The 13,129-nt window shown below is 52.1% G+C and overlaps 4 protein-coding genes across 4 annotated transcripts; 1 reads left to right on the top strand and 3 right to left on the bottom strand.

Annotated features, from left to right (window-relative positions):
- Window positions 1–3,498: 3,498 nt before the first annotated feature.
- On the bottom strand, window positions 3,499–5,437 carry BO70DRAFT_389150 (amino acid permease; the record flags this gene model as incomplete). The annotated part of the gene is made up of 3 exons (XM_025546058.1): window positions 3,499–4,966; window positions 5,017–5,128; window positions 5,182–5,437. 3 exons carry the CDS (start codon window positions 5,435–5,437, stop codon window positions 3,634–3,636), a joined length of 1,701 nt encoding a protein of 566 aa, XP_025396830.1. The 3' UTR covers window positions 3,499–3,633.
- Window positions 5,438–7,580: 2,143 nt separating this feature from the next.
- On the bottom strand, window positions 7,581–8,417 carry BO70DRAFT_431425 (cytochrome b-c1 complex subunit 10; the record flags this gene model as incomplete). The annotated part of the gene is made up of 5 exons (XM_025548239.1): window positions 7,581–7,589; window positions 7,664–7,811; window positions 7,908–7,961; window positions 8,221–8,291; window positions 8,361–8,417. 5 exons carry the CDS (start codon window positions 8,415–8,417, stop codon window positions 7,581–7,583), a joined length of 339 nt encoding a protein of 112 aa, XP_025396829.1.
- A 500-nt stretch (window positions 8,418–8,917) lies between these two features.
- BO70DRAFT_364560 (putative disulfide isomerase) lies at window positions 8,918–11,673 on the bottom strand. The gene is made up of 4 exons (XM_025543838.1): window positions 11,193–11,673; window positions 11,062–11,143; window positions 9,466–11,004; window positions 8,918–9,412 (listed from the first exon to the last, which is right to left on the bottom strand). Exons 1-4 carry the CDS (start codon window positions 11,408–11,410, stop codon window positions 9,050–9,052), a joined length of 2,202 nt encoding a protein of 733 aa, XP_025396828.1. The 5' UTR covers window positions 11,411–11,673; the 3' UTR covers window positions 8,918–9,049.
- Window positions 11,674–11,960: 287 nt separating this feature from the next.
- BO70DRAFT_364559 (complex I NDUFA5 subunit family protein) lies at window positions 11,961–12,928 on the top strand. Its single transcript, XM_025543837.1, has 3 exons — window positions 11,961–12,538; window positions 12,595–12,699; window positions 12,758–12,928. The coding sequence occupies exons 1-3, from the start codon at window positions 11,991–11,993 to the stop codon at window positions 12,819–12,821; spliced, it is 717 nt and encodes a 238-aa protein (XP_025396827.1). The 5' UTR covers window positions 11,961–11,990; the 3' UTR covers window positions 12,822–12,928.
- Window positions 12,929–13,129: the final 201 nt, after the last annotated feature.

Below are 13,129 nucleotides of genomic sequence, written 5' to 3'. Positions count from 1 at the left end.
GTAAGTAAGTAGTAAGTCAACCACTCGTGCTGCACGGGGTACCTGAACAATCAAACCCTATTGCGAAATATAAGGTTCCCGCGCGAGTCCACCCAGTCCGAACCCGGGTATCATCATCATCTTCCTCCCATCCTTCTCGTCTACTTGCCTTCTCTGTGCAAGAGTGTAGCAAGGTAGATAGCGAATGGTGTATGGATTGGTTTAGATAGGTACGGTGTCTAACCGAACCAACCAACCTCGCCTCGAAACGACGATTCTTGCCCAATCTTATCCAAATCCAAACCCCTCCCTCCCTCTCTCTCAATAATAATTGTAAACCTGTAAACCTGGACCCGATCACTCACACTCATAGTGACGTCGCCCAACAATCACCATACTTACCGTACTATCGGCAGATCCGCCCATCACAAAGCGACGAATTTGCCGATGTCTTCGGAAGTGTGAAGAAAGCGTTGGATATCACTGATGGAAATAATAATGGTAATAATAATAATAATAATAATAATAATAATAATAATAATAATAATAATAATAATGTCGGTGAGAGACGGATATGGATGGAGGGGAATAATAGGATAATGGGATACCATCGTCTTCTCATCCGTGGTTGAGGAGAATAGTATCTAGAACCGAGATAAATAATAACTAGTAAAAGGCCCCTCCTTACCCCTGTAGTACCACCATTTCAAAGCATAATTGAATAAGGCGTATAATTATGCACAGTGGGTGGTACTGCTGCCAAAATAATGACGAGAATAATGACAATAATGATAACAATGGCAATAACGATAATAATGTATGTATGTTTGTAAGTAGGTGGTACAATCATTGTGCTGTGTAAGTAAGTAAGTGACTAAGTAGAAATAGCACACAATATTGCGTCCAGAATAGTATGTAACCAACCCACTAACAGACGAGTCCAATGCTTCTTCTACTACTACTACTACTACTACTACTACTACTACTACTACTACTACTACTACTACTACTACTACTACTACTACTACTACTACTACTACTACTACTACTACTACTACTACTACTACTACTACTACTACTACTACTACTACTACTAAATAGATAGATACGATGCGACCATGCGTACCTGCAGGATTTAATTATAACTTGTCTCTATAAAGTAAGCCGGTCAGTAAATCCTCTCCAGACTCCTGCGGTGTGTTCCACTACACCACACCGTCCAGAGCTGGGCTGGGCTGGGCTGTCCTCCACCACTCCAGACCAAACATTCCGATGCCAACCGACCGACCGACCGACCGACCGGATCAATTATTAGGTTATTGGGTAAGGCGCGAGCAGCCCCCGTCCGTCGAACGGAGAAGCCATTCGTTCGATCGGGGCGGGTCGATGTCGGGGCTTGGTGGATCGGGTAGGGATGATGCCTGCTGGTGTCTGGGGTGGACGGGATGAGGCTGGTTAAGGGCTAAGGTGGGTTTGACTATATTCAGAGGGTAGTAGCAGTAGGATGTCGCCGGTCCTCCGTTTACTATGTTCTAGATAGTTAAGCTGTTTACTGTGCGGAGTATCGCCGAGTTGATCAGACAATGTTGATCACATATAGTTATACTCCCTACTTACTAAGTATATATGTAAACAACCAACCCTTGTCAGCTAAATATATATCCACTGCCCTCAAAACAAAGGCTATATATACATCACTACTACCGAATCTAAGATACTTAGCTAAGATAATCTAGCCCTAAGAAACACAACTGGATACTACTACAACCTACCTACACAGTATCAGACGATCGCCACTTTCAATCAATCAAGATACCTACAGTATGGAGTACTCCGTACCTAGGTAAGTACTATATACCTGGTATGATTGACTGTATGAGACCTATCCAACCAAATCCCCACCTATCACCGGCCAACAATTCCATCCTCATCACCACCATGCATATGATATATACAACAACAATAATCATCCAATCCAACCACATGACCCCCCCATGCCTTCAGCAAGTACTTTAGATACTATATTTATACCTACACATAGCACAGCATATTGACTTACTTCCATATTGTACTCCGTACCACCTCAAACCCTCTACCCTATTTATCTATCCCCCCCCCCAAAAGCAGAAAGTAGGTAAAAGTAAAGTCGCACACCCATCCCCATTGATCTGCACCCACCCACCCATCCACCCATCCACCCGCCTACATACATACATACATACATACATACATACACACACACATACATACCTACTACATACATACATAAGTACCAAGTACTACTTACTACCCACGGACGTACATCCGCACCGATGCATCCGTAGTTACTGTAGTCTGTACTCTGTACAACCAACCACAGACCCAAAATATGTACAAATATGTACATATCACAGTAACCCAAACCACCAATCCAATCCCCATCCCCGGAAGTCCTCGTCCGGTCCCGTCGATATCCACATCCCACAGCCCACAGCCCACAACCCACAGCCTACATCCACACTGCCTGCAGTACACAGTAGGGACTCTCTCTGCAGGATTCTCTCTGCAGTACTCCGTACTCTCTTCTGCTGCAGCAGCAGCAGCATCCGGGCTCTAATACTGCTTCCCCGCGACGGGTCTAGACCCCCCTTGCCTGTCTGGAGGTAGGTAGGTAGGTATGAAATGGGTGTGTTAATTTGGGGTAGGTGTTGTAGGATTGCACTGATAATGCTGCTTAATTGGTAGCTAAGTACCTGGTACCTGGTACCTAGGTACCTATATCAGTACAACGGAAGCCTGACTTGCACTAGATAGGTACTTAGTAGGTAAGTGCCTACCTACCTAGATAGATATCTAGTTAGATTGTACTACCGCACACATTCATCCATCCATCCATCCATCCATCCAATACATATACCACCGCTAGACTGGTACCTATGTATGCACATACCTAAGTACCTATTTACTATGTAACTATATGCGGGTGGGATGCAAGTGATGTGATAGGTCGATCTTGGGGGTTTGGGGTGGGAAGGATTGTATGAGGGGGGGGTGGTTTTGTTTTGTTGGGAGGTATCTATCTAAGTACCACTTAATAATAGATAGGTGAATACCTATAGTTAGCACACCTAAATACATACATAGGTTCTTGCAGGCGTCGTTCCTGCTTGTCTCCTGGTAAGTTGGTAGAGATTAGAGGTGAGAGGTTAGGTTTGAGGTTGATTAGGGTGGTAGACACCGACCTATGTATGTGTGGAACTAGATCACTATTAATAACCGATCTAATCGTTGATACATCCATCCCTGTCTACAGTACCTATGTAAGTATATCTCAGGTACGGAGTATTTACTGCACTTAAGGGATTTAGGTTGGGGGAACTGGGGTATACTCCATACTGCCGGTGATAATAATATCGAAGCTGGGCCAACCAGGTGATTCTCGTAGGTACACTACTCCGTATACTTCAACTTTAAGGTTATTATTATGGTTATCGGGGTATTGAACTCAGTCCTGGTGCAGGAGGGGTCGCGTAAGGGCTAAGCAAACCTTACTGCAACTGCAAGTACCATATGAACGGTAGGGGTGGGTATTATATGGTATTCTGTGTATGTCGACTATATATAGACCCCAGGTCTAAGACCCAAAAACAAAATGAAGGTTTGTAAGCCAGACAACTACCTGGTTGACGCCTTACTCGATGTATCCCCCAGTTGAGGGACATCTTCATCCGCCCCCACACCGTCAATGATGGACGCCGTCTCTACGGCGTGAATGGCGTGGTCCACATTGACCTTGGGTCCCTTGAACCACTTGTGCGCATCCACCACCCACCAGATGCTCACCATCACCATCGGCGCGCCCCAGACCAGGCACGTCCAGTTCATCAGATCCGGCGTCAGGTCGGACCCCGTCACGCTGGGCAGACACAGTACGGGCACCATCAGGAGCACGAACGCCACGCCCATCCCGCCGATGTATGGCCCCAGGGGCCCCAGGTGCCATGGACCCTTGCGGAAGCGGTGGCCAACGAAGAATACCCGGGTCGCGATGGGGATCGAGAAGGCGACGAACTGGGCAATGCCGCCGATCGAGAACAAGGCTCCGATGGCGGTGTCGCCTGCAAGGATGAGCAGACACATGAGAATACCCATGACGCCGTTCAGGATCACCGCGTTAACGGGGGTTTGCGTGTACGGGTTGACCATCTTCCAGTATTTGGACAACGGGAAACAGTCATCGCGCGCGTAGGCGTAAGTTACTCGTGACGCAGCCACCATGCATCCCTGTCCCATGGAAAAGCCACTGATGATGGTCAGCGCTAGGAGCGCGAGGGCGGTCTTTTGTTCCATGACCTGTAGCAGGTACGACGCCCAGGGCTGGCCCAGATCCGAGTTCATAACCGCGTTGATGTCAGTCACAGTGTAGGCGACGACCAGCTGCAGGAACCAGCCCATTAGGCCACCGACACCGGAGGTCATGACAATGGCGCGCGGCGAAGCGATGTTGGCATTGGAGCATTCCTCGCTCAGGTGGAAAGGCGAGTCGTAGCCGGACATGGTCCAGATGACACCGACAAAGGTCATGAGAATGGCAACTCCGTCAGGGAAGTCGGTAAAGTTGGTGATGGTGCCCCAGACCTCTTTGGACGAGGAGAACTTGGGCTCGTTCGTGGTTCCGGCGGGGATGGCGATTAGGGTAATGATGAGGGCGACCATGTTGAACGTGGAGCCCCAGGAGTTGACCCGCGCGACCCACCTGGTCGACATGCAGCTGATAGCCGTGTGGATGATCATGATGAGCGTCGTCAGGAGATATACCTGCCAATTAGTGGGCACGTAGTCCGGGTTCTGCATCGACGCCGCGGCGAGAATCATCGCAGAAAGCGAATAGTCCACGGACGGTGCGGCTGTGATCTGTCCGATCCAGTTGGACCACCCTGTGATCCACGCAGCAAAGGGTCCATACTTTGGGGGCGCAAGCACTGCCGCGGCATAGTAAAGTCCACCGCTGATCAAGTCAGATTCTGGAATGCAGAAAGAGATATAGATGGGACCCACCTCGTCGGCATCGCAGAGCATAGCTCCGCCATGGACATCGCAATACACTGGATGAAAAACATCGCAATGAGCCATCCCCAGACCATGCCTGCAGTCCCGGCATAGCCCATTCCTTGGTGGAAGTCAGCCCTGCTCGTTCGCCTCGAGGGATCCGGGAACAGCTACCGTAGTACATCGTGCTGGCAAACGACGGAAGTAGCCCCAGGACCGAAAAGCTGACACAGAATGTCGTCCATAGTGAGAACTCGCGCTTGAACTCTTGCTTGTATCCCAGGGCCACAATCACCCTCTCATCCGCGTCCATCTCATGGTCGGTATAAGGAATATCGCCTTGCGGAAGGATCGTTGTAACGGGGTCATGGCTGATATCCGTGTATACGGACCCCTTTAGAGGAGTTTTGTAGCTACCCGGACTAGCCATGATGGCGGCAGGGTCTATATGGCAGCAGGCAAGGTATATATCGCACACCCGATCCGAGAGTAAAGGGTGACGGGCTACCAGGCGGGGTGAAGGGAAGAAAAAAAAGCAAGCAACCCTAGGATGTGGTGCTCGCCGGTTCGGGATCACACGTCCACCGAGTATTGTCGCACAGAGTGACCTAGTGATAGGGAGACCTGCAGTGGCGGTTGGGTACGAAGGGAGTCGTCTATTAGAAGACTGGGTGGCGCCCCGATACATATAAGGGTCTCGGAATATAAGACAGTCATCTTATCTGCACAGGGCACATAACCACCTGCACGATGGGAGAGCTGATAGCGGTGGCACGGATGAACAGCTTGGGGAGGACGATAAACACCGCAAGGTGACCTCGAAGCTGGGCACGAGCGAAGCGGGGGGATCAGACGCTGATACGCTTGGCAACTGGTCACAATCCCACTGGCCGGTCGGAACGGCAGGAAACAAGATCACCGCCTGCAGCTGGCCACCAGCATGAGGGGTATGGTTCGGCAGGATAGGGAGGGAGATAGATAGGGAGCAGTCACAGGCTACCTCCTTGCTGGCCAGAGATTCGAAGCTTGGCGTGCAGGCCAAACTCAGCAGGGAAACTCCAGGCGGCGGAAGGGCAGTACAGCTTGGGGAAGCTTCGATATCGGGGCTAAGGAGATGCCTTTGAAGCTGGGGATTTCATCGAGACAGGCTTATCGGGGGAATTGGTTGGCTGTGAGCGTTGGGGTGGCGGATGATAAGCCTGGAGTAGATATCAAAACGCTGTCGTCAACGGGTTGGAGAGATAAGACCTGCAGCTGGCGATGACCGGAAATAAGAGCCGTTAGGAGTCCAAAATAGGAGGGCATTCCGAGAAGGTTGACAGTGACAGACTTTGCCAGGTTATACCTTCCTTTGTCAGAGTAGCGTATTGAGAGAAAGTTCATCGACATCGGTGTACCGCCATTACTCCAGCCTCCAGTCTCCAGACTGTATACAATTTCCATCTGCAGTCCATGGTTCACCCCCTGAATCAGCACTTGCATGCGACATGCATAGAAACTCATCCGGATCATCATCATCACCATGCATACTTTCCATAGGCCTTACCTTTGTATTCCAGTCCCTTTCGCGATTATCTTCTCCAGGACCTTGAACCATCCATATAAAAATACCTTCACACCAAGCACTTGTCCTGGCTATCCCGATACCAGCCCTCATTTCCTCATCCACTCTGATTCCATGGTCGGCCAGACTCGACTCCATGAGACAGTCCAACTCAGTTATCTAGTCAACCGACCCAAGATATGCAGGTCCCCGTAGCCAAACCATAAAGCACATTCAATTGTAAGCACCTGTGGGACCGTTTTGTCCACGTGGAAAGCCCAGTCTCCACCGGCATTGTAATAGATCGTGGAATCAAGTTCCATGCCAAGGCATGATGGGCCTGGAACGCGCCACCAAACAATAGAGAGCTACTGCAGTGCTGCACATGCTCCCGTTTCGAGATACGAGTTGTTTGCTTGTAGTTTGGCCCCGCGCTACGGTCGTCTCGGGACAGGGGTGGGGATGCTAGTCCAGTGCAGTATCAAGTGACTCGCGATGTGGAGGTTAACGGGGTTCGTCCTCGGGTTGGAGTGAAGAGGATTGTCTTTTTTTGAGCATGTTGAGGTGAGCTGTCATTCTCTCGCTGTATACCATGATTGCGTATACGCGTGGTATGATGCACTCGCAAGAGAATGAAGAAAGAAAGAAGGAGAGAAGGAAGGAGGAAAGGAAAGGGTGGAGGATATCGCGGTGGGACTTGCAACCTGAGGCTGCTAAGCCGGGCCTGCAATCGGCCCGATCAAGACTCAAGATCGTCTGCCAAAAGTCACTCACTCACTCACTCGACAGTCAGCGGTGAAACACAGATAGCCGTTTGTCATACTTGGGCTCGAGTGCAGACTGCAGAGCGCCTAATGTTACCAGAGAAGATAGATTCAAGCAGCCAGTGTCTATGTGCTATCGGAAATTCATCGCTATTCTACACGTACAGCACCACTCTTTTCTTCACCACCCAGCCAACCAGGGAACATATCCACGCATGCGCGAGCCTCGTAGATGGTGGGAAAAGCATGTCCCATACAGCACCAATTTAGAAGGGCTAGATAGCCATTAGCATTGCATTCAAGCGCGGATTCCAGAGAGGAACTGGAACAAACGAGGGGAGATACTTACGTTGTCCTCAGGGGCGATGGTGCGGTCAAAGTACTCATCGAGGAAGGGGACCTTCTGGAGGATGTCACGGCGAACACGGGGGACTTCACCGAAGAAGAAGAGGGCGAAGGTACCAGCGGCGACGCCGAAAGTGCCGGCAACCTGGGCGCTATATTCACCCAAGCGAGTAAGTATGATGGCCATGTGGTTTCAAGGCGTGTCTCTCCGTTCGAGAGGAAGCCGGGGTGCACGGCGGGATACTCACTACTTGGTAGCCTCGCTGGGGGTCAGGCCCTGCCAGTGGAGAGGAGTGTGGTACCTAGTTCCGCCAAGTTAGCAGCGACCCTTCATGTTGGTTCTATGTCCGGTCTCAAATGGCGCATCCGCGGATTGGATATAGGTCCTCTCTGGGAGACATATTTGGTTCAACAAGTCGGGAGGTTCGCATGGTTGCAGTGTCCCATGGTGACGAATAACGCTCCACCCAATTGTCCCAATCCAATGCCGACATGAGCACCTCATTGCTTATCCGTATATCGGCCAAAGATGGTGGAGGGTATGGGATCGGGGAGTCTCACTTGGGGGCGAAGGGAGAGCGGTAGGCGGCGGCGTTCTGGGCCGCAGCGCGGCGGAGAGTCTGAGAGAAAACCTATCCAAAGCAAGACAAAGTTAGCAACAGTATATTGGTGTCCAATTGACCCCGTTGTTGTCGTATAACGGTGCCGAGGGATAGGACCCAGAACCAGGTCTGGGGAACCGACCCCTCTGCCAACATGGTAGGGCCCCGATAAAAAAAGCCTGGCGGAATACGTACCATTTTGGCAAGATCTGAGGAAGCACACCCGGCAACGAGAATAGCTCCAGTAAAGGATGACGGCAGCAGCAATTGAGAGTCTGAGGCTGTCGACGAAAACCGGGAGACTCCGCGACGTCGAGTGCTTGCGGCACCCGCGGCCCAATCAGCGTCCGGCAATTGGCATCCACGTGACAGATCTGCTGGTCGAATCAGAGGCCGTGCATTTCCACTTCTCATGCCATATGCGACGACTACTACTAGTAGTACTGCTGCTTACTGACACTACTTGGGTACAATGAGCCAACACTCCTGAGGAATGACCAATAAATTATCCAGCTTATCTTTTGTTCGGATGGCTAATTTCAACGAATTCAGAAACCAAAGGTGGATGTGTACAACACAGACCGGGTTTTAACACCACTCAGAAGAGGAAAGAAACAGTAGGGAAAAATAGAATGATAGAAGCAGCCGTCGATATCAAAAAAAAAAAAAAATAAAAAATCAGACACTAGTAACCTTATAGAGAACCAGTGAAATGAAGAAAAATAAACACGAAATTAGGGTGGACGAATAAAAGATAAACAGTAACTGTACAATACCCTACGCCCCGATCAATCCACCTTGCCCGTGGAACCACCGTTCAAGATACCCTCCTTTCCATCAAGATTGAAGAAACCCCCGCCAGTGCTACCGGTCACACCGAGAATGCCGCCACGACCTCCGCGTCTAACGGCTCTGCCCCGGGCCACAATCGTGGCACCAGCAACCGAAAGGGTCAGAATGATGAAGAAGATGATGGGGTGGGCACTAATGGACGACCGAGTGAAGAAAAAGATGGACTCGAAGGTTCCAACAGTAGACTTGGGCTTCAGCTTCGGTGGGTTGGCGATGACCAGGGGAATGGTCTCAAGGATCGACGTACGGGACGCCATGATCGATGCCCCGCTAGACGATGTGTCCCAGTAGCGTCGGTTCTATGAAAGTTAGCTTGAGTGCTGCGCAGTTGAGAATTCCTTTGCACACTTACATCCTGGTCATTGATGATCACGCGCTCCCCATTCTCAACATCAATCCCGTAGGTAGTTCTCAACCACCGATCCCAGAAATCACCATCCACCCAAGCAAAGCCGACTTGCTTCTTGTCATCTTCGCGGATCGTGATACGCATGTTCTTCGCCGCCCGCAAAGCCCGTTGGTCATTGCGGTCGTCAGCCTCCTCGATCCGTAGCTGCTTGGCATCACGCAGCTCTGCGCGCTCCAACTGGAACAGCTGCGTCTGCTTGTCCATCCACTCCAAGGCGGCGTTCTTGAGCTCTCGCTTAGACTGCAAGAACTCGTCCGAGTGCTTCCGGCTGAGGATTCCCAGAACAACATACTTGCCGTCCATGATCTCCTGTGCGTTAGAGGCCGTAAGCTCGGGAACAATCGGCAGCCACACAGTGCGCATCCAGTTCAGGATCTGACGGAAATCCCGCATATCCTTAGGAGCAAGTGCGTTGTAGTAACTGGGGCGACCGTCCCGGGACACAAGGAGCCGAGGCCAGGTCGAAATCTTGAACCTTTCAGCAAGAGCCGCACTGTTCGTCTTGACAAGTTTGGCATGGCCGACTAAGCTGAGGGTCAGTCGCTCCAGGGCCTCAAAGTCTTCCGAGGTAGTCGCGTGGTCGTAGAAATACAGGAAGAGGACGTCCTCCTTCTCCTCCAGCTCCTTGAAAGTGGTGGCATCCACATCCTGAACGCCGGTTCCAACGTCAACAGCCTTCTTGGCATAGGTGACCAGATCGCCAAGGCCGCGAAGGCCTTCATATTCAACCCTCTCACCCCCGCGGAAGAAATACATCGTTGGGAAAGCGCTGACGCGGGCATCCTTGCACAGCCGGGATTCCACCTCGCAGTTCACTTCTCCGACATTGAGAACACCCTGCATCTCCTTGGACATTTCCCGCCAGTTAGGAGCCAACGCCTGGCAATGGTGGCACCACGGGGCATAGAATTTGATGAACCAAGGATCCTGGGTGGTCGTCACAAGCTTCTGGAAGCTTTCTGCCGTGAGCGGGACAGAGAGACCCTGAGGGTTTGCGGGGGCGGGGGCAGGCTTTGCCTTGGGCTTGGTCTTGGATGAGGAATCTTTCTCAGCAGTTGCATCTCCCGGGGTCAACTGCGCAGCCTGCTCGTTGTGCTTCTCCCCGGCCTTGGCACCCGCCTCACGATCCTTGTCTTTGGCAACAGGGGTATCCGGCTCCGCCTTGGTATCGACGCCCTTGTCGCCCGGCTGGGGAAGGTTGAGACCCTTCGCAGGCCGAGATCCAGGCTTGATCTGCTCCAGCTTCTCTTCGACAAACTCGCTGAGCCCCTCCATACTCTTCTTGCCGGTATATTGCTCAACCATTTCGCCGTTGTGGTACAGGGCGAACGTGGGGAAATACTTGACATCGAGTTTCCGACAGAGATCACCATGCGCAAGACAGTTCAATTCCGCGAAATGGAAGTTGTAGAAGCCATGGAAGGAGTTGAGGGACTGGGTATCGGGCGACTTAGAGGACGACGAAGACAGAGGATCGGAGGTCTAGGAAGCGTCAGCAAGGCTGCCCGAAGTGACCATTATCCGGGAAGAATAACACACGTAGTAATATTCGTAGAGAGTCTGCCATGTGGGAGCGATCTTTTGGCAGTGAGGACATGATGGAGAATACTCCTTAACAAACCTAACGGCCTGTTAGCTTCTGGGGATGAGAAGGAACGGATGATGCTTACCAGTAACCCTCCTTGATCGTCTCGTCGAAGGTATCGGGCGTCAGGGCCTTGATCGGCGGAACCTCAATGCCATTGAAGGTCGTCGACTGCCCGTCGGGCGAATCGCCTCTCTTCACAAGATGATTGATCGGGGAGACAGCATCGGAACCGGAGGGGGCGGCGAAGGCCGGAATCGAGACAAAGGAAAGAAGAGACCACGCCAGCAAAGACACCCGCATGCTGGCTGTAGTGCAAGGTCCTGGGACCTTGAGAGAACAGATAAAAAGAGAGACGGTTGGACGCAAAGGCGCAACGAAGGGGAGTCGTTAAGAGATCCGAACAGGGCGTCACAGGTGGCACATTGGACTAACGACGGTCTAGAATCGCCAGGAGAAGGGCTGAACGGGCCACTTGGTAGGACGAGGGACGAGGGACGATCAGCAGGTCAGATGCTGCGAAAACAGTATGGGCGCAAAGAATGCTGCGGGGAGGGGGGGGGGGGTGAGATCCGCAGGCCCTAAAGAGCAGGAGAATGGAGTGAGGATGCAGGAGAGAGGGAGAAGAATGATGAACGAACGAAGCCGCCCCTACTGTAACCCTCCGCTGTCAGGCGCATCAGCGAGGCGCAGGAGAGCCGCCGGCACGGGGTTTCTCCGCCGCCCGACGGCACCTCAACCCTTCGCGCGCATCCATCCCGGTCCAGCGGGCTGCCGCACTGCGTCTGCTAGATATCTTCACCACCGCTTACCCTCTGCCATTGGGCTTTCCTTTCTTTTCCTCTCGCCATCTCCCCCCCCCCCGCCCCCCACACACATCACAATGCGGTCCACCTTCCGGTTGCTGGCCAACGTCAAGCCGGCTCGCTACCTGGAGCCCTTCGCTCCCACCGGTCTTGCCGGCCTCACAACTCACCCGAGCCCTCGTCCGACCCTGATCTTCCTTTACACTGCCACCCTGAACAAGCTGAAGGCGTTCCCCGAGTCTTCCGTCTACCGCAAGTCCACCGAGACCTTGACCCGCCACCGTCTGCAGATCGTCGAGTCTACGAAGCCCCCCGGATTCGATGCCTGGTTGGAGCGTGTGAAGAAGGTCGTGGCTGCTGAGCCCGAGCGCTTCGCTTCTCTTCGTCGCGAGGATGGTTCATATGCGGCGTTCCAGCGCAAGGATGGGAGTGACAACCCCCGTGGATCGGAATGGGATGGAGAGTCCATTGAGGCGACCTCTGAGGGCCCTGCCCGTACGGCGGCGGAAGAGGCTCGGTGGACCGCGGCTCTCGAAGAGTCCGTCAAGATTGACCCCAAGGTCGAGTCGGACTTCTACAACGAGCAAATGAAGTGGGAGAATGAACCCGCCCTGGAGGCCGAGCAGTATGTGCTCCTATCCCCTATACGGTTATGCTATGAAAACTGACATTTGATTCCAGGGTGGCTGAGATCGAGAAGCAGATCGGCGCTGGTCTCATTGAGGAGGTGATCCAGGTTGCCGAGGGCGAGCTGAAGGTTGTTGACGAGCTGTACAAGTCCCAAGCGTAAGTCGATTGATTGCCGTCCTTATTGATAACGCGAGAAATATTAACTCTGATCTAGTTGGGACGAGCTTGAGGAGAAGGCCAGACCCGGTCAGTGGTCTTACTTTGAGCGCGCGGAGTAGAAGGTTGCTCTCATGAATGGAAGACTTGAGCCTGGATGCCAAAACGCCTGTAATTATTAGTTCATGTGTGCGAACCCAAACCAAACCGGTTACTATCTCCGTACCACCCTTATCTATGATGGGTTGTTCTTGTTTCTCTGGAGCAATTCCGGTTGTGATATCTATTTGCAGTGGGGGGGGGGAAGGGAATTCCAGACTGGAATGACTGGGATACACTGTACAATTCCCCCCCTCTTCTGCGGCCAGACATATACAACAGGGGGGTGTACTCTGTAGAGCTCCTGTAAATCCCGTATGTCAGGACCCCC

This window comes from Aspergillus heteromorphus, assembly GCF_003184545.1.
Source record: "Aspergillus heteromorphus CBS 117.55 chromosome Unknown BO70scaffold_24, whole genome shotgun sequence".
Taxonomy (NCBI): Eukaryota; Fungi; Ascomycota; class Eurotiomycetes; order Eurotiales; family Aspergillaceae; genus Aspergillus; species Aspergillus heteromorphus.
This window is presented reverse-complemented; position numbering and strand designations above follow the sequence as displayed.

Bases quoted from the DNA above. Each gene is read 5' to 3' on its own strand.
- BO70DRAFT_364560 (XM_025543838.1), bottom strand. From the start codon at position 11,410: ATGCGGGTGTCTTTGCTGGCGTGGTCTCTTCTTTCCTTTGTCTCGATT. The intron at 11,144-11,192 runs GTAAGCATCATC...ACAGGCCGTTAG, and splicing joins ACGATCAAGGAGGGTTACTG to GTTTGTTAAGGAGTATTCTC. The intron at 9,413-9,465 runs GTAAGTGTGCAA...TAACTTTCATAG, and splicing joins TGATCATCAATGACCAGGAT to AACCGACGCTACTGGGACAC.
- BO70DRAFT_364559 (XM_025543837.1), top strand. From the start codon at position 11,991: ATGCGGTCCACCTTCCGGTTGCTGGCCAACGTCAAGCCGGCTCGCTAC. The intron at 12,539-12,594 runs GTATGTGCTCCT...ATTTGATTCCAG, and splicing joins CCCGCCCTGGAGGCCGAGCA to GGTGGCTGAGATCGAGAAGC. The intron at 12,700-12,757 runs GTAAGTCGATTG...ACTCTGATCTAG, and splicing joins GAGCTGTACAAGTCCCAAGC to TTGGGACGAGCTTGAGGAGA.